The sequence below is a fragment of the Vespula pensylvanica genome, chromosome 2 (genome assembly GCF_014466175.1).
Source record: "Vespula pensylvanica isolate Volc-1 chromosome 2, ASM1446617v1, whole genome shotgun sequence".
NCBI classification, from domain to species: Eukaryota; Metazoa; Arthropoda; class Insecta; order Hymenoptera; family Vespidae; genus Vespula; species Vespula pensylvanica.
Window position 1 is genome coordinate 9,402,810 of NC_057686.1, and position 25,188 is coordinate 9,427,997.

General features: G+C 31.8%; 2 protein-coding genes across 10 annotated transcripts in view; one reads left to right on the forward strand and one right to left on the reverse strand.

The window, feature by feature from the left end:
* LOC122627187 overlaps positions 1-6,826 on the forward strand; it is a 23,802-nt gene extending 16,976 nt beyond the window's left edge. For 2 of the 3 annotated variants that reach the window (XM_043808133.1, XM_043808132.1), the window contains exons 3-4: positions 739-909; positions 3,192-6,826. In XM_043808133.1, the coding sequence (XP_043664068.1) occupies positions 767-909; positions 3,192-5,430 (2,382 nt within the window). In that variant the 5' untranslated portion in view covers positions 739-766 and the 3' untranslated portion in view covers positions 5,431-6,826. The remainder of the gene's footprint in view (positions 1-738; positions 910-3,191) is intronic. The other variant, XM_043808134.1, reaches the window with a different exon arrangement.
* On the reverse strand, positions 6,395-25,045 carry LOC122627188 (probable glucarate transporter). 7 transcript variants are annotated; one of them, XM_043808135.1, is made up of 10 exons: positions 24,832-25,045; positions 18,815-18,943; positions 18,567-18,690; positions 9,251-9,403; positions 9,020-9,130; positions 8,535-8,697; positions 8,224-8,425; positions 7,812-8,090; positions 7,504-7,701; positions 6,395-7,410 (listed from the first exon to the last, which is right to left on the reverse strand). In XM_043808135.1, the coding sequence occupies exons 1-10, from the start codon at positions 25,028-25,030 to the stop codon at positions 7,223-7,225; spliced, it is 1,746 nt and encodes a 581-aa protein (XP_043664070.1). In that variant the 5' UTR covers positions 25,031-25,045; the 3' UTR covers positions 6,395-7,222. The 7 variants fall into 7 exon arrangements, with proteins under 7 accessions (XP_043664070.1, XP_043664072.1, XP_043664073.1 ...); XM_043808137.1 differs by having other exon boundaries at positions 18,815-18,926; positions 24,832-24,965; XM_043808138.1 differs by having other exon boundaries at positions 18,815-18,926; positions 24,515-24,942.
* Between the last annotated feature and the right edge of the window lie 143 nt (positions 25,046-25,188).

Genomic DNA, 25,188 nt, shown 5'->3' on the forward strand with positions numbered 1-25,188 from the left:
CATTCGTAACGCGACGATAACGATAATGTCTTTCTGTTTTTTGTTTTGCTTTTTAAACCGAATCGCTCATGTAATTGATTCTATTCGTTCGATTCCCGAAGTTCTTTCTTGTTTTCGATCATCGCGTAAATGTGATTTTTTTCGCGTGTAGTACCTTGTAATATATACATTATAATATTTTGTATATCTACGTGTAGTATGTAATTGCCACGGATGATTGTCGATAGAAACGGAAGAAGAATAAATGAATAAAAACAAAAGATACGACGAACGATCCTCGAACGATGCAATAAACTCGCTTTTTATGGGTTACCTGACGCACGACAAGATTTCTCGAAGGTCATAGTCGACTTTGAAATGTCTGCGTAACGGTTGAATCTAATGCGAAGTTTGAACTTTGGCCCGAAGAGTGAAAGCGTTATCCATTTATCCAGAAGGATAAATGCTTTGTAGATTGTGTACTGTAGCGGAAGAGCAAATTCCGTAATCGTGTTCTTTGTGTAGTTTTAAATAATTAAAAATTTGGAAAAGTTATAGTACCTATAGATAAATTTCCTTCGCATAACTCACCGAACAATTATCTTTACTTTATAATTAATATAGTTTGGTACTTGATTTCATTTTCTTCTTTGACTCATAAAAAAAAAAATATCAAAACAGTTTAAATATTTTTACATAGACATTATCGTAATATAGATAAAAAAAGTTTAAAACAACGAATCGTGCAAATTGTTTCAGAAACTTGGCTGTCGGCAACCATTTATGAATGGATCTTGGAGATTTTGAAAGATGGTGGAAGGATCCAGGGATCGCCGTTTGGAGTTTCGTACTCTTTGGCTGTTTCCTTCTCAACGCGATCCTCTTCCTCGCCTTTCTCATACGACCCGGATTGCGGACGATTTCGAACAGGTTCGTGTGCTTTCACCGATCTCATGACCTTTTCCCTTTCGTTCTTTTCACTTTTTTCTTTTTATCTTATTCTTTAGTCCGGAAACATGTCACCGTTCTACTTTTCGCGCCGAAAGTCTTTTCATATCTTTTCTTAACCAAAGATAATCGTGTGAAATTCCGAACAAAAGTCATAACTTTTCATTTCTTTATTTTAACGATATAACTATAGGCCAATGTAATTTTAATTACATAATTTCTTTTGACTTATTTAGATAGTTGCTTTTTTCCCCGTAATCGTCTCGTCTTATCGATCATAGCATCACTTATCGATAGTTTGATACTCAGACCTCGTGCCATTCTTATTTAAGGTTTCATATTCAACGATTTAAAATGATACGGCAAAATAAATGGGAAAGTTTATCATTGAAATTATTTCGACGAATTATTTATATAAAATGTTCCTTTCCGTCTCGTTTAAAGAAATGTTAGAATTCGATGTAATATTTTGACTGATAAATTTTTACGCATGTTAATCCATTATGAAAAATCTAACGAGAAAAGAAAAGTTACGGGAAAACAAACCAAGAGAAGGGTTATAAATAACGTTAAATATCAACCAAAAATAAAATAACGTTTGGAAGCCAAGAAAGATGTAAAAGCAGTGTCTTTTTCTACATCTTCGTACGATCTCTGCCAAAATTTTCTCTTACGACAACATTGGGGCTATCTTATTACACATACTCTCATAAAACAAATTGATTTTTTCTATGCGATCTACTAAAACATGCCAAAACGTTGCATAGCTCTAGTTTCATATTGAAAAATTTCAGTTCGCCATTATTAACAAGATCTTTAAATGAATGATCTATTGAATATTTCAATTGATTTTGATATCAAGAAAAAATGCCCTAGATGTTTTGGTTATGTCCTAAGTACATCCTAGTTATGATAAGTCATCTTTTTCTACAAGTACGCGATATTTTTTTCAACGTTTACGTTATAATAGAAAACGCGGAAAGAGAAGTTTATATTTGTATTTTTATACAATTCATAAGATAGTACAAATCAACAAGATTTAGTCACTTAAAAAGATACTTACAGAACTTATCGCTTGTTAATTTTACTGAGTGATGTACGTTTCTACTTTTTCTAATGAACTTTTCCAATTTCTGGATGTAACATCGTTGAAATATTGAAATAACAATAATAAATATCAACAATAATAGCGCTTAAAAATATCTTTCTGTTATGTGCTGTGTTCAGATGTAATCATTACATAATATGACTCATCCCGAATATAGTACTGTGCTCTTTAAAACTAAAAAACATAAATGAATAAATAATGATGATGATGATAGTAAGAATAGTAATAATAACAACAATAATAATAATAATAATAATAATAATAATAATAATAATAATAATAATAATAATAATAATAACGCAGTGGAACTTGTGGCAAGCTGTTGACGATTGGCGACATCTCGGACTTGAATGCTTCTGAGAACCTGTAAAGATCCTCTCCTCTGGTTTACCGTAGTCGGTCTGTCAGAGTGGAGTCGCAAAAGTTATATGCTTGAAGGATGAAAGTGTTAAAGGCATAAGTCGGAAGTAAAGCTTAGCAAAACTGCAGCACACCTTTCTACAGTCTTAGTTATTCACACCAATGATATCTACTTATCATTACAATGACCTTCAGGGAGGTTTATTTATTGAATCATCTGCCAAATTTTTATAGATTTTGACACTAAAAATGGCACATGTCCAAAGTCTCAAATCAACAGTCAAATATAATACGACAATAGCCTAATTATTTATTTTATTATGTATATGTGTGTGTGTATGTGTGCAGATATTTTGGCACCCAAGAAAACAATAATAATAATAATAAATAATAATAAATAATAGATGGAGTGAAGCGTAATATTTTCACGTGGAAAAATATAATTGTTGTTATCATCATTAATATCATTGTTATATAAATATACAGGCACAAATAGACGTTTTATATTAAAATCGTAACAAACGATCAGATATTGCTATGTTGCAAATGTCGTCTTTTGTTATTGTCGACGATGGTTGTTTGTAAAAATTTGATAGGCAGAGAACCATCTGTTGCTCTTTCGCGTTTCTTTCGCCTTTTTCCTATTTAATAACACGAAGGGATTTGGAATCTTGATAAATTACAAATTCTCTTAATTCATTGTTGTATCTTTGTTATTTTTTCCTATTCCTTTGATTCATAGCATCAGCAGCATCAACAAACTCTTCTAATCTCACACTATTTTTACACTTTCCAGATTCGTGATGAATTTGACCGTCTCGAACCTGCTAATCTCTGCGCTACTGAATCCTCTCTTGATCATGGATGCCTTACCAACATCCAAGTCCGACTCGTCGCCCTTATCAGCGGAAAGTATCTGCGCGATATCAGAAGGTGCAACGGCTCTCATGACGACGTCGTCGGTGTTATCGGTCTTCCTTATAGCCATAGATCAATACTTCGCCGTGGTGGATCCCTTGAGATATCGCGCAAAAGTCGACAAACTAAAATCTGGGATCTTAATAATTTCAGTTTGGCTCATCTCTTCGATATTTGCTCTTTTGGCCTTCTTAAATCCAAATCCTCGTAGCCTTTGGCTATCTTGTAATCTACAGTCGATATCGACTACTTATCTATCTCGAAATTCGTCCATAAATTTGCAAAGCAACTCGAGCTTTGGCATCATCAAGAATAATACTGCCGACATAGAAACAGAATGGATCGAATTTGTCGATTATGCTCCGAACGAAAGTTCAATGACCTATGGTACAATTTACACGGTGGTGCACAGTATATTCGCCTACCTCTTACCGTTTACCTGTGTCTGCTGGATTTACGTAAAAATCTATTCTGCGGCGCATAGGAATTCGGAAAGAACAAGAAGAACTGGTTCCAGGCCAATACTTTCGTCGGCAAGTTTTTGCGAAGATCAAAAATCGCAGCAACAACAGCACCAACAAGTAGACAATTTCGTGGAGGATTTTAGAAGAATACCTAAAATTTCGAGTCTCTCGTCGATTGATGAAACTAGTGAAACGACTCAACCGGCGGGAAGCCAAGTGCCTCGAGGACGTTCCTTTTCGTCGGCTTTAGATATTCACTCGACTAATCTTCCTTCCACTAACGAGGCTTCTTCGTCTGGCACTGTTGTATTTACCGTAGGTCCTGATACTGACGAGTGCTCTCATCACGAGGAAAACGAAAAAAACATATCCAACAAATCAAATCTTCCTATCTCGACGCAGAAGGCTGAGTTTATGGAGAAGGACGAAATAACTACCCAGCTGTATCCGGATCCTACCAAGTATGACCTCGTTAAGAGTCGGTTTCTGGATCGACCTGATCAGAGAAGGAAATTGTCGCATAATCTTATGTACGATCAGATGTTGTTGCAAGAAGGCACGAGAGGTTCTTGGCTCAACAATGACGGTATAACCGATTTGAGGAATTCGGATACGGAAGAGGATTTTTCTTCCGAACATTTTCGCCCCGCTATCGAAGACGAGGCCTGTCGTCAACAAAAACCCATATACCTTTCACCTTATTCGACCTACGAAACTGCCTTAAATCGTAACGAAGAAAAAGACGGCACAGAAGTAGATGGTATATACACTACTCAAAGTTTGAGAATTAATGAGACTTTTGTTCGAACCAAAGATCGTGGAAACACCGAGGAGTCTGATAGAAACAAATTCGAACGATCAACAAATAGAAAACATTACGATGGATTACCTTCAGATTTCGAAATAACCGAGGTGATTGTCGACAACTGCGATGTCTTCAACGTAGAAAATACTGGAAAGCCCACGGAAATAGTGATGAACGGTGCCAACACCGAAACATCGGCCTGTCTCTTGACACCTATTGTAACGATCACGCCAGCTCCTAACAAAAGCTCCACCTTGCATCGAGTTGCCAGTGTCAAAAGTACTTCCAGTTACATAAATTCTCTTAAGTACAGAATCAGTAATGGTTCGTTATTCAGATATCGAGAGGAGACTAGAGCCGCTAGGATAAGCGCTTTAGTCATAGTGATGGGCTTGATCTGTTGGTCTCCATATGAGATATTATTGCTTCTGAAGAATCTTCCGCCTTACAACGATCGACGAATCGCTCACGAGTACGATGTGACGGCGCTATGTTTTCTTGTTTTGGCTGCTTACGTAAGTCCGTTGCTTTTTGGTTATCGTTCAAAGAGAGTGAAAAGAGAGCTGAGAAAGTTCTTTTGTTTCAAAAAGGAACTATCCTACAAAAATAATAGAAGCCTTATGGCGAAGAAAGTTTTAAAGAGACGTCACAGTAACACGTTCAGCAACATGGAGTTGGAGAATCGCTACAACATCTTCAATTGTGTCTATGGGAGAAATCGTTGGCCTAAGGAAAAAGTGCAATTCGTTCAGGTGCCAGATACCGCTTTGGCGGTGGAAACCTGCAGAAGTAGCTTTTCTAGTGGCGCGAGTACACAAATTTCGAGCACATCCACGGACGATTGTTAATACGGCATTATTGTACATTAATTCAATCATTCGGTCTACAGTGTTCTTTGGGAAAGCTCGCCAATGAATCAATCTTCGTGCAATCGACGAGTTTCAACTTTCTTTTTCGAATACGCTCGAGTGTTGTAGATCGTATACAAGTAACTAAATATACGGAGGGCTGTCGCAAAAAGCAGAGATATACGAATCAACGTCAAACGTATTAAAAGTAGTTCATAATCCATAGGAGGTAACTTTGTTTTCGAACGTTTATACAAGATGAGTCACCCGAATGAAAATTCTCAATATTTGCCTTATTTATTAGCCTTACGAAAAAGAATATAAGGAAAAATAGAAATTATTTTTTCTTATCGTTATATTTGTTATTCAATAAGCGACAAAGATATTGTGAAGATTCTATTTAAATGACTCATTTTATATACGTGTGTAAATACTTACTCGTTCGATGGATGTATTTATTATTCACTTTTGTCTCTTCTGTATACCTCAAACTAAAATTTGATAAGTAAAAATGGATGATCATGTGATTTATGGTATATTTGTGACTCACGTATGCGGTCTATTTGATGAATACATTTGTATGTACGAAGTATTCATCTTTGTCAAAAGGATAAGAGAAGACAAAACAAAAAATATTATCAAAAGTATTTCGCGTAACGACAACAATCGTATCGCCAGTATTACAATTTGTTTCTCGAGATAGCTGTAATCATGATTGTAATTGTACTTGAGAATGAGCATGGCTTCTTTCTTTACACTTTACGCTTATTCGCGAATGTTCATATCGACATTTATGCGATTCACTCTCTAATCTATTGTACTATTTTACTATTTAATATTATCGGTACATATATTCTATGTTCATCTTTCAGTGTACATTTTTTAACTAGTTATATACGCCTGTTAGCGTATATTCATCCACGGGAAAATATGAGAAGATATTTTTTACAAAAGCGTGTATGTGCGCATACCCCTGCTCACTTTTATTATGTAAATATGTATGTACACAATCAGCATTTCATGACAAATTACGAATTTACGCCTTGGTTTAGTGGGTCGAGGATTTAAACTATACTACGAATATGTTATTGTTTTGTACATTACAAGTATACCTCTTTTATTTATATTAAATAATCGCTGTAAATAATATTACGATCAAATTCGCAACTGTTTCGTTCCGATCCTAACCGTTTCGGTAATTCGGTAACGCGTTATGTAATAGTTTTTTAATTGTCGAGGTCATTGTCTCTTTAATTTTTTAAGATGTAATTCCATTAATTGTGTATGTCGTTTATCTCGTGTTTTTTTTTTGTTTTTATATGGCCCGAAATTCGATTTTCGGACGTTGTCGTTATCGTCTTAACAATGTGATAATAAAATAATACTAATAATAATGGTAATATATCGAAAATCTATTGACGCTCGATGTGAAACTAATTTATGTGATTTTGTCAATAAAAAAAAGTGAAAAGAGCTACAATGATTTCTTTACGCGCTATATTTCAGAGCGAGATCTGTTCATTCTTCAAAGAGACACCTCCCTTTATTTTTTCATTCTATACATCACGATTCGATTTTTCCTATAATCCTTTCTTGAAGCATGATGTTGATATTAGTTTTGTTCTTGACGTTAAAAGTACCGTCTTAACTTTTTAAAATATGTGCCGTACTTTGACACACGTATAATTTAACTTCTTCAGAAATAAATGCAAGAATAATTACTAATTGTTCTTTGTTTTCTTTAAACGAGGTGCTCGTTCTTAATACCTATCTTGTCGTTAATTAACCATGATCATAATTGCGAGTTCTCGTAGCATGGCGGTCGAATGGATAATCGAGGAAGTTCCATTATCGAAGAAACATGTTGGTCCCTATCGTTGGTGAATGTGCAATTGTCGTATCCAGTTTGTTCTTCGATGTTCTTCGTTTGTTTTACTGGTCCGTCCATTAGAAACATCGTCAGAAGAAACATGATGGAACCTGATAAAGGAATTACACATTAGATAAGAGTGGGGTATTAATTTTCTTTCTTTACGTTTCTCTTTGTATCGAAATCTCATACATCGTACATACTTATGCCGTAGAAACCAGCGTAGAAAATGTAGAGGGATTCTCGAAAACCGATAGCCATCCTGGTTGGTTCAACGAGTATCGGTAAATTACCACCGATATTGTTCATTACGAACAGAAAAACGCCTATAGTCGTAGATCTTAGGTTCAACGGAACGATCTCTACAACTATCGCAAAAACGATACCGAACCACATCTCCGCTGAAATAAACGTTAATGTTTCAATGTACTGTAATGTAATATTCTTAAAAGTCGTATAATAGAGCAAAATACGATTGATGATCCGAGGAAAGATAAGAATATGATTTTACCGAAGAAGTAAGAAATTCCGAGGGATAACATAGCCCAGCGTGGCTCGAAGTAGACCGATCCAAAAGCTGGCGGTGTCGCTATTAGCTGGCTGATGGCCAAAACTGCCACACGCGATCTGATTCCCATTTTCGCGACGAATTTATCACTGACCACGCCTCCAACGACGACGCCGATGCTGCCGATGACAATGGTCACCGCAAAAAGCCACCAGCCGAGATCGTGATCCGGAAAATAATCGCGATAATAAAGATCGCAATTGTATGCAAAACACATACCACCTGGAAAAGAAAGACTCTTTTTTATTACCATTTTGTTTTCAGTATATTTTGTAAGGCGTAACATCGTATTTGAAAGAATAAAGAAGAAGTAAAAAAGACTCATGGATCGAATGACGTTTAATTATTATTCTACCGCAATGTCTGATGCTAGCAGCGAGACAAAGGAGTATTATTCGTGGCTGCAATATCACTTTCCAAACCGAGATCTTCTTATCTTTGGTTTTATCACTTTCTTCGCCAATAGTCTTCCTTTCCGGTTCAGTTAAGGTCAGGCCGGTAAGAATTGCTATAATGACGCCGATTATTCCAGCTCCGTAGTAACAGACTCTCCATCCCTAAAAAGTTTGTAATAAATAATTAAATATTATATATAAGACTTGGTGCATTTTATCTTTTAACTAGACATACACGAACGCGTCTATATCTATATACGTAAGCACTTACTAGATCCCAAGCATTTAAAGCCGGAACGTATCGGCCAACCGGAAAGGCAATGCCGTAACCACCGTAAATACCCCAATTGAAAATGGACATGACGAGACCACGCTGTTCCTCAGGAAACCAATCGGAAATGAGACCAGTTGCTAATGGATTGCATCCTGCCTCGCTATTTGATCGGTCATAAAAATACAAATATCTACCTGTGTATTTGATTTCTATGAGACGCTTAACGAATACGAATTTTAAAAACGAATCTAATTTATCACGTAACGCCCGGCAAGATGATAAGTACTAAACGTTATGAATACACAATATCGAGTGCAATATCGAGAGGGTTTGTCTCAAATGGTAAAAAATAGATCTTACAATTCAACGATTGACAGTTTGTCTATCAATTTTTAAGTACCATGGAACGCGATTAGACGAATTTATAGATGATAGATCAATGATTTGGAGTAACATCTTGTAAATAGATCGGTAAAACTTACCCAGCAGCAAGAACCATCCGAAGGACGACGAGATGCCAATATTCTTTCACTGCTCCCATTAAAATGATCGCCAAACTAAATACCAGTGTGCATATTGCTAAGAGTCTGACCCTGGCAACGAATCAAATTGTTTTTATTTGTTTTTATAATTTATAGCTTGATTGCTTTTATAATTTATTTACAGAAAGAGAAAGAGAGTTTTTAATTTTATGACTAAAACAAAGTATTTACCTATTGAATCGATCGGCAGCGATGCCTAAAATGACTCCAACCACTGTAAAGACGGCAATGAAACTTGGCCCTGCTAAGATTTGATAATCTAAGCCGAGACCGCTGTAGTTCCATTCGCAATAAGAGGAGCCATTTAATTCTAAAGATTGGCAGCTGCGAAATGAAATTTACTGGAATATATACTTCTGATTTTATTCAACTTAGATTATGGACGATAATAATAATAATAATAATAATAATAATAATAATAATAATAATAATAATAATAATGATAATAATAGTGATAATAATAAATGAATATTATAAATACCTATACGTAATAAACGTACTGAAATTGAATATATACAAATAAAGAACGCATTAAAAACCAAATATAAAAATCTATAGAATAGAAAAAATTATAAAAACTGAACTTTCTGCACGAAACAAAACAAAAATAATTAACACGTACAAAATATCTATATTCATATACTCATTTGGCATTATAAAATGGAGTTACACAGACTTAAAATCAGTAAACACACTTACACGTACGATTAAACTAAACACAAGAGCAACATCACTATATCTCAACCAACATAATATAATCGATAAAATTATTATCAACAATACAAAGGAAGAAAGGTGGAAAAATAAAATGGCAAACATATATCAAATTACAAAGAAATACATAAACGCAAAGATATTCAACACATCGTTAGAGAAAGGAAACATATTTGTTGAAACAAAAAGATTTATGATATCAATACAGGATTAGATAATAAACACCAGAAATTATTCTAAATATATAATAAAAGACAACAAAATTTTAACAGATAAATGGAAAAAATATAACGAACAGGTAGGAATTATAGACCTATTAGATAGAAAGATGGCTGATAATAGACTATACGCTTAGACATAACAACGAAGTTAAATATATATATATATATATATATATATATATCACGAGCTAGTATTTAAATTATATTTTAAATTATTTTAAACTTATAAGGACACACATTCCAATACACAAACATACACCTTTGTACATATTAGAAAACTAATATACTATATTGGAAACGGCTAGATTTCACAATTATACACAAAAAACAAATCCATAGGAATATCTATACCAAATTCCTCAAACGTAAGAAAGAAGTACACCAAAAACTTACAGGAATACATATCACTAAAAGAGATCAAGAAATAATGGAAACAACAAAAAGTTACATAATACTAATCATTCTTTCGATAAGTGGAATTATATCAAATTCATTACATAAGAGCTTGAAGCTAATAGATCTACGTACATAGCAATACAACAATCAATAATTTTAACACTTATGCACCGATTAGAAAATTTTTCATTGATACTATTTCTATAGGAAGTAATAACTGAGAAATATATCTTGATTAAAAAAGACTACTATATATTTAAAAAAAATCAAGTTATAGCTTATGAAAAAATAAACAATAACAATAACAATAATTATGATGATGATGATGATAAATATAAATAATAATAATAAAACCAAATGGCAAATTACAATAGAAAATAAAATCGAAAAATGAAAATATATTAAATAAATCACATAGCAAAAAAACAAACAAGACCAAAAATATTAAATACATACAAATAAAAATTAGTAGTCTATTTAAAACACTTTAAAATATATAAAAATTCTAACGACAGAAAGAACAAAAACACATTCTTTCAAATAAATAAAAAATGGTATTATAAGAAACTAATCAATACACAAGAAATGACAATAATATCATCTACCAAAAAATAAGAATTTTGGAAAGCACATAGAATACAACACAACACAATGGATTTCAACGTTCTACGAATCCTATCAAAAGAGAAAAACGTCAAAAACATAAAAGAACGAGAGGAATACTTCATTATAGAAGAATTTTATAGAACAATAATAATAAATACATAATAATAATAAATAAATAAAAAATACACGTAATTGCAAATCGCCCGACACAGATTTTATGCAAAATTATTAGTGCAAGTAATTTATATCTACATATAAATATCTTATTGCCTATATAAATCAAATAATAAAAATATGAAAAAAATTTTCAGAAGGAATAATATACGTTAAATCGAAAAATAAACATACACAAGACGCAGCATTTATAGACCAATTACAAGACTGTCTATCTTATATAGAGTTATAATTGCCATAATAGTTCACAGTATAGATGAATATCTTAGAAAAAATAACATATTTATAGAAGAGCGAAAAAAAAGGTAACATGGACAAGGATACAAAGGACAATTAATAATAAATAGTGTTGCAATAAAACAAGAAATAAAAGAACAAAAAAACTTCCACGTTGCATACATCGATTATAAAAAAGCATTTGATATAATTCCATACAACTGGAAGATTCGTAAAAACATTGCAAATATACAAGATACACTCAGTCATTCGAGAATTTCTCGCCACTCTTATCAACACATGGAAAACAACCATACATTTAAAAACCGAAAGAAAAATTATGCAAATAGAAAAAATTGAAATCAATAATGGGAATCCAAGGAAATTCATTAAGCGCACTATACTTTTAAATATGCCTCAACCTTTTATCGAAAATACTAAACAATATTATATATGCATTCGATGTCAAACAACAAAGACAAAGCGATCATAAAATAAGTCATTTGTTGTATATGGACGTCATAAACATCTATGCAAATGCAAAAACACAATTAAACAAAATTGCTGAAAATAACGGAAACAATTAGTAAAGATATAAAAATGGAATTTAGAATTAATAAATGCGAAGTAGTACATATGGAAAAAAGAAAATGACAAAAAGAAAGAGAAATAAAATCATTGAACAGTGAAATAGTAATGAAACAAAAAAGAAAATGAAATATACAAATATCTAAGATTTCAACAGATCAAAGAACGACTGAAGAATACAGATAAAAACTATCTAGAACATCTCCTAAAGTCAAAACTACGCTCCAAGAGTTTATTTAAAGCTATAAACACGTTTGCAATACTAACCTTGATATATTCATTCGGCATCATTAAATAATCAGAAACTAATACTACAGCATTTAGAAACAATAACCAAAGCAGAATTAACAAAACACAGAAAATCTCTCCCGATGGCATGCAGAGAAAGAATCACAATAAACATAAGAGAAAGAGAAAGAAAAGTCGTAGACATACTCGAATCATATATAAATCAAATAAAAACGCTAAGAAAATACTTTCATAGCAAACAGACCCAACTGCATAAGTCAATAAGCAGGACAAATACAAATTGCATAGTCTTAAATTTAGTCAAAATCGCAACATCGTAACTGATACACAAATAGCTGAAGATAGATTAAAAATGAAGATAGACAACTAGGTCAATAAGGCTTTATTATAGTCATAAAAAAATAAGTAATAGCTATCCTAAACTACAGAAACCCATCATTAAAGATAAAACAATAGTAGATGCAAAAAATGATACAGAAAAAGTCGACATACTCACGAAACGATAAAAAACAAGAGAATATAAACTACTGGCAGAAACGAAATATATCGGGAGACATAATAATGTTGCAAAAATAATATACCAAGTGATAGGGAACAAATGTAAACTATTTAACAACACTATGCAACAATACACATTAATACACCATATAACAAATATATTATACATCCGACATAGTACTTGAGAACAAAGAATACAAATTGTACTGGGGCATAACAATACAATATAGATAAAATTATATCATGCAATAGGCCAAATATAATGTTAAAGACAAAATACAGAAAATTATATACATCATAGACATAACTATTTCGTTAGATACAAAGATAATATCAAAATATGAAGAAAAAATATATAAATACTATATACACCGTTAACAAAAGTCATAGAATATAGAAACAAAAACAAATTTTCACATTATTGCTAATAATTCCAACCACAAGTATAACAATCAAATCATTTATACATTTCAAATCATTTACACAGTTTCGGCTAAAGTCGGAGATATATAGATATATTCAAAAAGCTATTATTCTAAAAATATGTAGCATAGTCATACACATATATATTCACACATAAATTTAAAAAAACAGTCATATTAAACACGATCAAATATATTAAAAAGATATAAGAAAAGTAGAGATAGATAAATATAAAATATAACTTTCCAAAATAATCAAAAATAATTTTATAATAATTTAAACAGTAATAATATTAATATAACAAAAACTCCTCAAAAATAAAATAAAAAAATACTGATCCAATATTTATCCGAAAGAAGTAAAGCACAATAAAAGAAAACCAAGATATAGAACGGTAATATTACGAAATAAGGAATACGTGAATATGTAAACAACACAAACAGATAAAATAAATATAACAGATACAATAAAAAAGAAAAAAAATGAAAGATACCAGTAATAAACAAGATATAAAACTACTGCTACAAAAATCTCCCTGCCACAAATGAAAAATTAAGACAACTATTTAATTAATGCCGAGAACTAACGTTCCTAAAACCAAAAAAAGCATATTAAAAATATAACGATCTACTAACAGCAATAATAAGCAATTAAATAGAAAAATATTTAACACGAAACCATATTATTGCAGAAAAACAAAGAGGATGTAGAAAATCAAGCGACAGATGTAAGGAACATCTAATTATTATACTAAGAACAAGCAATAGATAATCTCGTAAAAATAAAGAAAAATCTATATAGTGTCTTCATAGATTATTAAAAAGCATTTGATAGCATTTTTAATGGTAAATATAAATTTTACAAATATACAGAATAAATGTACAATGTATACTTGTGTTGTCAACAATTATGAAAACAACATCGAGCATTCTAACAGAAAATAACAATATTAAAACAAAGTGACAAAATTCAAATCGGAATTTCTTAAAAAGAATTTCTTAAATTTTTCAAGGAATCTTTCTTCTCTCAGTGTACTATAGTCCATAAAAGCTTTAACTTATTATTATATCTTTTAAACAATAGTATATATGGATTTAAAAATGTACAAACAATCATCAGAAAAATTTTAATCATTTGTTCTATATCAATGGCATTAAATTATATGCAAGTAGCAATTAACAATTACAACAGATGATTGAATCACACAGATTTTTATAAACAATAAAATGACATTCGGACTTGATAAATGAAACATATGTTCAATGCAGGAAGCCCGATACAACAACATGAAGGATATAATGGAATGAAAGCACTAAACAACGAAGAAATATACTGGAATATGAAATATATTGGAATACAGCAAACATTAATAATCAGCTATTATCAAATAATAGATACACAAAATAAATTCAACAAAAAATTAAAACAGATTTACAAGAAACAAGTTATTGGTAGAAATACTGTAAAAGTAGTAACCATATACCGTCTGTTCAAAAGGACTGGATTAATAAAAAATAGAGAAATGTTAAAATGGCGGTTTCAATGCTTCAAGTGTTCTACATAGACTTCCCTCATTTGAGTACAATGCACAGAGGGCTCATACAAACATGTGAAACATCAGAAAAGTCTTTCTTTGGGATGTTGTTCAATTCGCGTGTCACAGTGGCTTGAATATCAATTATGCCATCAAAGCGTTAACTCTATGTGAATTTTTATTTTGGGGAATAAAAGAAAGTCATTCGGCACCAAATCGGGTAAATATGGAAGGTGGTTGAGAATTGACTTTTGTTTTTCGTTACAACTGCAATCGTGTGAGCGAGGACATGATCGTGCAGCAAAAAGAAATTCGTGACACGCGAGTTGAACAGCATCTCGAAAAAAGACTTTTTTGATTCACATGTTTATATGAGAATTTCATATGTTTATATGAGCATTCTGTGCACTGTACTCAAGTGAGGAAAACTATGTAGACACCTAAAGCATTGAAATCATCTTAACATTTCTTTATTTTTTATTAATCCAATCTCGAAACTTTTTGGATAGACGGTGTATATGTAATATCACTACTTACATATTTCTTTGGAATAATCAAATGGACAGATAGAGAATTCGTCGTATTAAACAGATTAGTCAGAAGCACTACAACAAAATATCGATTAATTAAAAAAAGTTAGTGTTAAAAATATTCATACTATCAAAAAAATAAGGAGGAAAAAGCTACGTAGATAAAAGAATATTGTACTAAGAACAAATAAGTAATTTAAGAGAGTTTTCTACAACAGACAAAATAGTTCACGACACAAGTCCATCATCGAAATAGATCATGTGCTAAGATTATTAAAATTACACAACCATCAATATAAACCAGAAAAAAAAATAATCATAAATAACAATGAAATATAACTATGGGAGCAAAAAGTATTGCTTGGAGAACATATAAGACAATTAAAACAAAAACAATAATATAAATACAAATGCCTCAAATCAATGGCTAATACAAGAACAAATATTTGTTGAGACAGTAGGGGTTTATGATCGCCATCCAGGACAGAGTGATTAAATCAAAAAGAAAAAGTATACTTCGAGACCATATAATAACGAATGACCGATGAAAAAGGTGTCATATAATACTAGAAGTAGTAGACTACATCACCAGTGGATGTGTAACATTTACAGCAAATACAGAATCAGGCATAACAATGCTTGCAAACAGATACACGTAGCAATAATATAAAAACATAAATTAGAGAATAGTATTATTGGAATTACTTCATTTCGAAACGCATCATGAGTGGCACGTATGCATTGCATTTTAAAGGTATATTTTTTTGTAAACATTTTAAGGAAACACATCCACCTAAAAATTATTTTTATATTTTCTAATGTTTTCAAATGTCAAGAATATACCTTGAAAATTACAGATCGATATTCATCAAATTAACAAAATTATAGAATTCTGAATAAAACGCGTTCGAGCGTATGAACATTCGACTTTCCTTACAAAGCGTTGCACGCGAAAAACTTGCTCTAGTGATATTTTGGTTTCCATCAAAATCGACTTTGTCGAAATGGTCAAACCTCCTTATAACTTTGATTAATGTTTAGAAAAATATGTGATATAAGCTCTAAATGTCCAGAACAGAACGTCCATCGATTATAAAATATTATTGCAAATATTATTATATACATTTCCAACAAAAGTGCCACTGCGTATTTGCTACTAATGGGTATTGAATGGTTCATTGAATACTGAAATTACATTGCATATTGTGATTATCAAAACCGAGAGCGCATCAATCAGCTGAAATTCGAATACAGAACGCGATGTACAAAGAAAGAATTTTTCATAGACATCAACAATCCTCTTTCCATAAAGTTGCAAAATTGTAGAACAATAGTAGAACTATACTTGAAACTTTAAACGCGTTTGTCTCAAAAACACTGCTTTCCAAGTCGGTAGATATGATATCTAGAAAACTCCTTGATAGAACTCTTTTTCAAATTTATACAAAATACGCTTAGAAATATTTTAAAGTCGTTGATGATCTTCCTTTTTTTCAATGGTTTTTCCATATTTGAGTTTCAACGTGTCACTATTTTGTAAAAGAAATTGATTTTAAAAATCGATTTAAAAATCATCTTTCGTGATAATTTGAATAAATCGTTTTAGTTTTTGATTTTAAATCTACCATTTCAGTTAGAGAGTGTCCATCGTCTCCGAAAAAAATTTTTTCTTTTGTCGGCAAGCATTTTTATATTTCGATATTTTGATTGATTATGATTTTGTTGAGACTCTCAGTATATGTATCTTTGAGTATACAAAATTCATTTCATTTCTACCAATCATTTCTGAGAAGAAAATCCAAATTTCAACCTTTTTTCGAGCCTGTTCAAGATATATAAAGAATCTCTGTTTCCATCTGCTCAGGTTGTTGGCTTATTGAGAAAAATGAAAATTAGATCCTACAACATCGGAAGAAAAATATTAAGCGAAAAGAAAAATTTGGAATCAATCAATTGGAATTATTTTCACAATCGCTGGATTATTCCCATCAAAAATGTCTAGGCATATATAAAGTAGAGACATCGTGAGAGAATAAATACGATAGATTCATTACATTTGAAGATCTTCATCATATGAGTATATTGTTATAAACTCGTAGATGCCTGTTGATTATCAATGCTACTGGTGACAACTTACTATTAAGGAAATTGAATTTTAATTTTAACAAAAAATGTATAATAAAAATCGTTCTAATAAAGAATATATAATAAAGTACGTATATGTTTCAAAATTTAGTTATATAAATTTTTCTACAAATTAAGCCAAACACATTTTAATGGAACAGATTGTAAACGCATCCACCGTAAATCATCAACGTAATCAATAAGCAAGTTGGGCAAATCAACGTAACCAATAATTTTATTTATGCGTTTGGTGAATTTTTGATTTATACTGTTAATATAAACAAAAGTTATAAATCTTTATGATATATTTTATATGTACGTTTTTTCAAAGTACTATAGCGCTCATAGTTTTATATCGCACTGTCTGCAAACGAGTTAAATAGAATCTGATTCTTTCTTATGTGAAAGTTTTAAAGCAGATATAGGCAAATTCAAAATGTTGTAAATATTTTTTGATGTTCTATGATCACTGTGAACGAAAATATTATTAATATTCTAAGATTTATCGATACAACAAATCTACTTATAGCATTGTTTCTTAGAGATATTCAATTGTTCGTGATTTTGTATGTTAATAATGTAATTTTATACCTATAAAATGAATTAAAATTCTAATAAATTTCCTAAAAAAATATATTTTATACATCGTAAAATGTTGTACAAATATCTGAATATGCAATATATTCTTTCTTACTTTTTTCATGTTCCGAGATACATTATAAAATTAATAAATATAAATTTGAATTCTTGACTTGACAAAATTAGAAATGTTATTACGATATAAAATCAAGAACAATTGAATATTTTGAATACTTATCTTCTAAAGAAAGTCTATTGTATCAATAAACTTTAGATATTTTTATTCTCAGTGATCACAATAAAAAAAAATTTAGAGCGTTTTGATTTTATCTTGATCTACTTGACAACTTATATAAAACAAAAAAGTCAATCTTTTGATGTAAAAGTTTTTATCCTCGCTATATACCAGCTGCTATCAAACATTCCTGAATAGGAAATTTTTTTCTATTCAATATAAATAAATCATTGGTCATCAAAAATAAACAAAACATTCATGCTTTCAGTTTTAGATGACTCACACGCAATGCCATTGTAGATGTATGCTCAGTCATGTATTATAAGTTAGATATAGAGTTATACATATACATACATACTTGTGATAACTAGTCTATAAATTTTTCGCAAATCTCACTTACTAAGTCTCGTTTTGTGCCTGTTCACATCTAATCGGGAGTTCGATGAGTGAAAGAGTACTCGAATTCAATTGGCAAGATATGTCGCCATAGTGTAAATCTTCAGCGGTCGCCTTACTCGTAACACCTTAGAAAAAATAGAATGTATTTATGTAACATGAAAAACGATTCGATTGGATTAACCGAAGGTAATTAAATTTGTTCGGGTGACGAGAGTGAAAAAGAATGAGAGGAATGGAGAAAATACTTACCGATCACGTAATGTCCCAACTCGCCGAGTACGTATCCAACCGAGACTATGGCCAAGGCGTAAGGCTTATATAAAAATCGCAGCTTTTGTACAGCTGTACTGAACATCCTTACCTGAAAACGATAAGAGTCTACGACAATAAATTTATCGCTTGTACATAATCAATGTCTAACGATCGTATCATAAAACTTTTAATGTTGCAATTAAAGCCTCCTAAAGAATACGTATTTACTTTTATATACATGTAGAAAATCCAAAACAAATGAATAAATTCCCTTTGAGATGTCCATATAAAAAATATAGATTTTAATAAATTAATAATGATATGATGACGATCAATTTTCGACTGCCTCAATGTTCAATTCTACAAACGTGACGCAATGACACTCTCCTTTATGATCTTTTCATTGGGCTTTTGTCCCACATATTTTATACTATTCTGTTAGACTATTCAACGATTACACTTCCCTTTCTTACATACATTAAATAATATTATTAAAAAAACATAATAAATAGAATAAATGAATAACAATTCATAGAATTCATTGCCATCGATTTAGACAACGTGCACGCTCACACGAATTACACGAACAAAATATGATAACTTCAAAATTAGTTGCAATACGAGATTATTTTGATTTTCATGATAGTACGACGCAACATCTATCAATGTACGGCGTAATCACAATTGTTATTTGCATTTATCTTATGCCGGTTTTTTTTCCATCTTTATTCCTTATCCGAATTGATCATCTCTTGAGTGTTCGACTCTTGAGTTTTTTGCGTCAGATATATTTTCTTTTTTATAAATGCTGCATCAGAAATGATCAGAATAACAAATCAATTATTTATATCTTCAAAAGCAAAATTAAGATTACACTTTTAGCATAAATATTATACATGACTTAGCGTTTGTACTTTTGATCCTTTACGAGCTTATCAAATCAGGACATTTCTTTGAGAGTAAGATCGATCGTTAATAAACTTGGACGTTGATAAAATTATAGTAATGCTATAGCATTACGTTACATATTTTCGTTATCTTAAAAGTTTACTTAGTCATCTAAGCAAACTATCGGGAAAACTAATAATATAATAATCGACCCAAGGAAGGTGAGACCTATCATTCGAGAAAATTATCACGTTGAAAATTATTACGTTGATCTTACAAAGTGCTTCTTACAATTCCGTAAATCGATATTAACAAATCCAATCTCGTCAGTTTCTCATATCTTAATACCTTCGTATTATATTATATCTCGTAGATACATATTATATAGATACAAGATCTGTTATTAGAAAAAGAAAAACATTAAAAAAACTTGTAGTAATTACAGCAATCCAACTTTATATGGTATTCGATAGGACCGAAAAGTCACGGTATGTTGAACATTCCTAACGATAGAGCGATCATCATCTGTTAGGGAAATAGCCGAGTTTTTTTCAGATAGAACAAGAGAATACAATAATTATCAGACGACTCATTAGCATGAATAGAGAGAAAATTATCATTCAGTTCCCAACGATAAAGATTTTATCCGTTATCATTGATGTCTTTTTGAGCGATGACGCGCGTTCATCGCGTTATAGAATTTGTTTCTTTATGGTTTTAATTTACAGAGACTCTCTGTATTTAGTGCCAATGAAGATTCTCTTTTTGTCCCGTAGAGACTTTGAAATATCAAAAAGAATATGATTCTTAGATGGAAAATCGAAATGGCCTCCGTAATGTATGTAGGTTAATGCGGTAATATTAGAAAAATCCAATACAAGAGGAGGACACGCTCGTACAGCGTATGTACATACTATGTAATACGTATATGTATGTATAATTATCTTGACAAACATTATCTTGGACAACCATTTTCGTCCCCGCAAATTAATAAGAAGGAGTCGACGAACGTTCGCATTATTATCATTCTCGAATATTAACAAAAGGAAGAAACAAAGAATCGTGGAGGCATTCGTGCCCGAACGCACGCGAACGCAATGACGTTGAAGATGTGCAGGCACTCGAAGACGTGTTTATGCTCACCTTGAACCAAAATCGGTGAAACGGAACAGAAACGATCATCTTTTTGTTAAAGTCAACTTCTTTTTCAACTTTTTCGGGATGTTGTTAATCATCCAACTTTCAATAAATTTTTTGCTATTTCCATAAAACATGCACGAAAATTGATCTAAGACATTCAGGTTTTCACGTTGGTACGCTTGTTGGTACGCTTGTTGATTGTTATTAGAAGCTAGTAATTCCGAATAGACGATGATGATAACAACACCTGAACAATGTTACATTTTAATGCATCTATCAGTAGTGTACGTAGTCTCTCATTTAGTCTGAAACAGTGCCAATTTGTGCTTATTCGCGATTAATCAAAAAGAGATGCCTACTTATGAGATGTCTAACAACGAAAATCTTGAATAAAGATTATAGCGAAAGATTATGTAAATTCTGGAATAATGAAACATCTTCTATACGATCGGTGGAGCGTGCATCGTGAGGCGTTTTAATGTTGATAAAATATCAAGACTACCCGTTAATAACGCTCCGTCGTTGATTTTTATTATTTATGCGCATTTTAAATGGCAACAACGAGACGAATGCAACGAAAGACAACAAAGTTCAGGAGTAGGATATGTTGGACGTATCAAACGATCGTTTCCGCTCTTCCAGTTCTTTCCACGTTCAATGTGTTGTTAAAAAACAAGGAAAGAATCATCGTAAAATTCGTTATGCATCGTTAAAAAATGATCGAGCATTAGCTGAAGCACGTGTATGGTCTTATGCGTTCAATTATGCGTTCGCACGTGTTCAATTAATAGCTCGGATAATTCTTTTTCTCTCATCATTTGCAACTATTATAGAAACGCTATGTACTGCATTAATCTTCATTGTCCAAACTAAGCGCCTCTCATGCTTGTCACGTGACGTCGATTATCGAGCATTCTTTTTCTTCCTCTTTCTCTTCTTACGCCTTTCGAGGAAACTCTTAAACGACTCAGATCGTTAAATAAAGTGGGCGACTCGCTCAACGTTTACGACGTGACGACGTAACGAATAATAAACATTTTTTCAAATTATACGACCACTTAACGAATAAACCCGAATATAATTACAACTCACAAGATCATCCTAAAAGTCAGTAATATTGGAATTAGTGTTTCTTAGAAAGTGACAATGAACATAAAAATATATCGACTGTATTTCTCGCAATGTTTTCATTTTATAAATAAATGAATCGTTATTGAAGTTATAAATATTTTTATATAGGCCCTATATCTATTCATAATGTATGTACATATTTAACGTCAAATCATCGAATAGCTAACTTGAATTTAATCTATAATTCGTATTCGATCAATAAGATAACATTCCTATGTACCAATTATAATGATGCAAACACGTTGACACGTTTTAAATGAAAATTTATTAGGCAGATATGTACTAAATGACGTCACAATCAAGCATTTATAATTAATTGTATATGTTTAATTAATGCGCTAATTAGCCACTAGTTATAGCCACAGATATGATAAATAAATTCGCTTGTAAACTTAATCATTCAACCGTACGTGCTTTATCAAAGTACTTGAATTTCTAAAAACGAGATTGGTCGATACAGAATGCTAACATCGAATCTCGTTAACTTCTCTTAAATATTCTATCAAATAGAAAAAGAGCAGAAGTAAAAAAAAAATAAATTGATCAGGAGGTTTCATGAAAATTTATTATTATCATCGTTCGTACCCGATTTTTTCGATACTTATTAATGTAAAAAGTCAAGGCAAGTCGGAGAACGTATCCTGCATGAACGCGCATGTGATAGGCAGATGGAAAAAAATTACAGCGAGCGCAAGAGTACGATGTCTGTACCAAGAGAATCTCACTCAACTAGTATTTGCATACACACGTAGCTGCTTAAGAACTTTTCATTTTTTTATCCGTAGAATCATCGTTAATTTCATCTCAATCACTTTCTTACATCATATCATTTATCAATTTCGAGTGATCGACAATTTTTGTTAAAAAAAAAAAAAAAAAAAAAAAAAAAAAAAAAAAAAAAAAAAAAAAAGAACAGTCGCGAATCTTATTTCATTTTTATCCTTATCAATATGGTCATATCTATTTCATCAAGGTGTTTGCTAAATCATTTCAAATCGTAATGTAAATTGCATCGCATTGCGGGAGGCCGATCGCAAACACATTGGCAATGAGCGACTTAATAGCAGTATTACGACTCGAGCGAGTCAGCGTTTGCGTGTCTTTACGTGTCGTTACGTGTCGCGAGTATCTGAAAGATAAAAAGAAGAATTTAATCGTACGTAGGTTCACATTGTAATGAATATAACTAAATAATTATATTTTATCGAAGTAATTGTTTATTCCCGTTTATCTATTAGCAAATTATATGCGATATGAAGTCTTCTGGGCGACCTTGTTAATACTTTCACGACTCACGGTGCCCCTCGCAAATAGTGCGGAACAAAGTTGGCGGATATGGTGGTACACACCCACGTAACGTTTCACGAACTTTTAATTTATATTTCGATGTGATCTGTGAAAGATCTATCCTACGTGGAACAACTATGCTATTATGTGGATTTTTTATATGCGAATATATAAAATATCAAACGTATTTAAGTATAACAAGTAGAATTACAAAATAATGTACGTGTAAAGATGAAAACAAATAAATGTGTAAAACAAACCTATATCTACGTCTTACTTTATATAGTCGTATTTTATATAGTCGAGATTTAGAGACGTCCAACTATCTTCTCAACTATTTTCGAGTAAAATATAACAAAAGCTTAACGTCTTTACTCTGACATAAAGAACAGTCGCAACGTTTATTTCAAGTTTTCCATTAAAAACAAGTGGGAGGTATTCGTAATCTTGAGAAACGCATAAGAATCGATATGCCTATAGGGATGACTAATGTGCGTATGATCCAACTACAATCCACATGATGTCTTTTACCAAGCATGGAATGTCTATGCAATTAACTTCGATTGCGATAGCGAGCTCGAAAGACAAAGCGTCCCATCACTAATTATTTCGTTTTTTTTTTTTTCAATGCAATTAATTTAAAGAAACATAAGAATAAATAGTATAAATAAATTAAGTAAATTTAATTAAATTCTAAATAAATAAGTATAAACAAATTCATTTGTATAAAGAAATTCACAAGAACGTAAATAAATTTGTTGAAATTGATAGTAGGTTCGTTGTGTACGTTTAATGTTTAGGTTGACATTTAAAATCCGTTATTTGATACAACGCTTCGAAAGATCACTTCGTGGTAATGCGCGAATGTGGTTTAGATCGTAGGCACGCGTTGTCCAAGATATCTTGACAGAAAATAAGCGATACGAACAACATTTCGCCTCGCTTCGATACATTTTATCGTCTCATTTAACGATCTTGTTTGTGCTCATTCAATAGCACCTTAGTTATTTAATTTTTATGCTAAAAATTATAGAAATCTAAAGCAGCCAACCTAAATAAAACCGGATTGCAATTAGCTTTCCATTACTACTGAATATTAAATAAATATATATCTCAAATGCAAAAAGAAAAGAAATATTTCATCAATTAACGGCTTCGATATAACACTGATTGTAAATAATACTTCGATTAAATTTTAAAGGGATTTTCTTGATAAATCAATTATAACGTCTATATTTATAGAGGACTTACGACTTCTGCAAAAACGAGTAACAAAAGATGATATCGCAATGATATTCAGCGAATTTTCTTATCCTGGCACAACGTAGTGAATTTATAGTAGCAAAAAAGAATTCACCAAACAACCACTTTCTATCGCACTAAAACGCACCGCGAGCTAGGTTCGTAATTTTGACGAAATGAAACTTCAACGAGGAAAGAGTGGAAAAATGAAAGAAAAAGGTAAAAAGGGAAGGTAGAAGAGATAAACAAACGGAAATAGAGGGAAGAGAAGCTTCGAGGGAGCGTGAGGGATGGAGAGTTAAATGAAGCACAAGTCGATAGAGAACCTTCATTTATAAGAAAGTACCCAAGGATCGGGCCTCCAATGGTTTTTATCGAAGAGGAAGGGGACACCCGTCGAACTCCCCGTGCATCCACACTTCTTACTACTGTCGATGTGTCGCCTACTGATCTGTAGATGATCGTACGTACGGTACGATACACTACGATACAATACGATACGAATATTATTCTCTCGTACTCCATGGTGGGAGCACAGACACTCTCGATCTTTGATTTTCAAGGTCAGCCCGACTTGACTAATCGCAACTCGTTCTTCTCATCACTGTGACAAAAATGTGTGCATCTTGTTCAGGATATTCCACTATGCATAAGATTATCATTACGTTGCTTACATCGTGACT

Excerpts from the sequence above, each read along its gene's own strand:
- LOC122627188 (XM_043808135.1), bottom strand. The coding sequence starts at position 25,030 with ATGGAGTACGAGAGAATAATATTCGTATCGTATTGTATCGTAGTGTAT. Across the intron at positions 18,944-24,831 it reads GTACTTTCTTATAAATGAAG|ACTCTTATCGTTTTCAGGTA; the intron begins GTTCTCTATCGA and ends TTATTGTCGTAG. Across the intron at positions 7,411-7,503 it reads CGCTGGTTTCTACGGCATAA|GTTCCATCATGTTTCTTCTG; the intron begins GTATGTACGATG and ends TTCCTTTATCAG.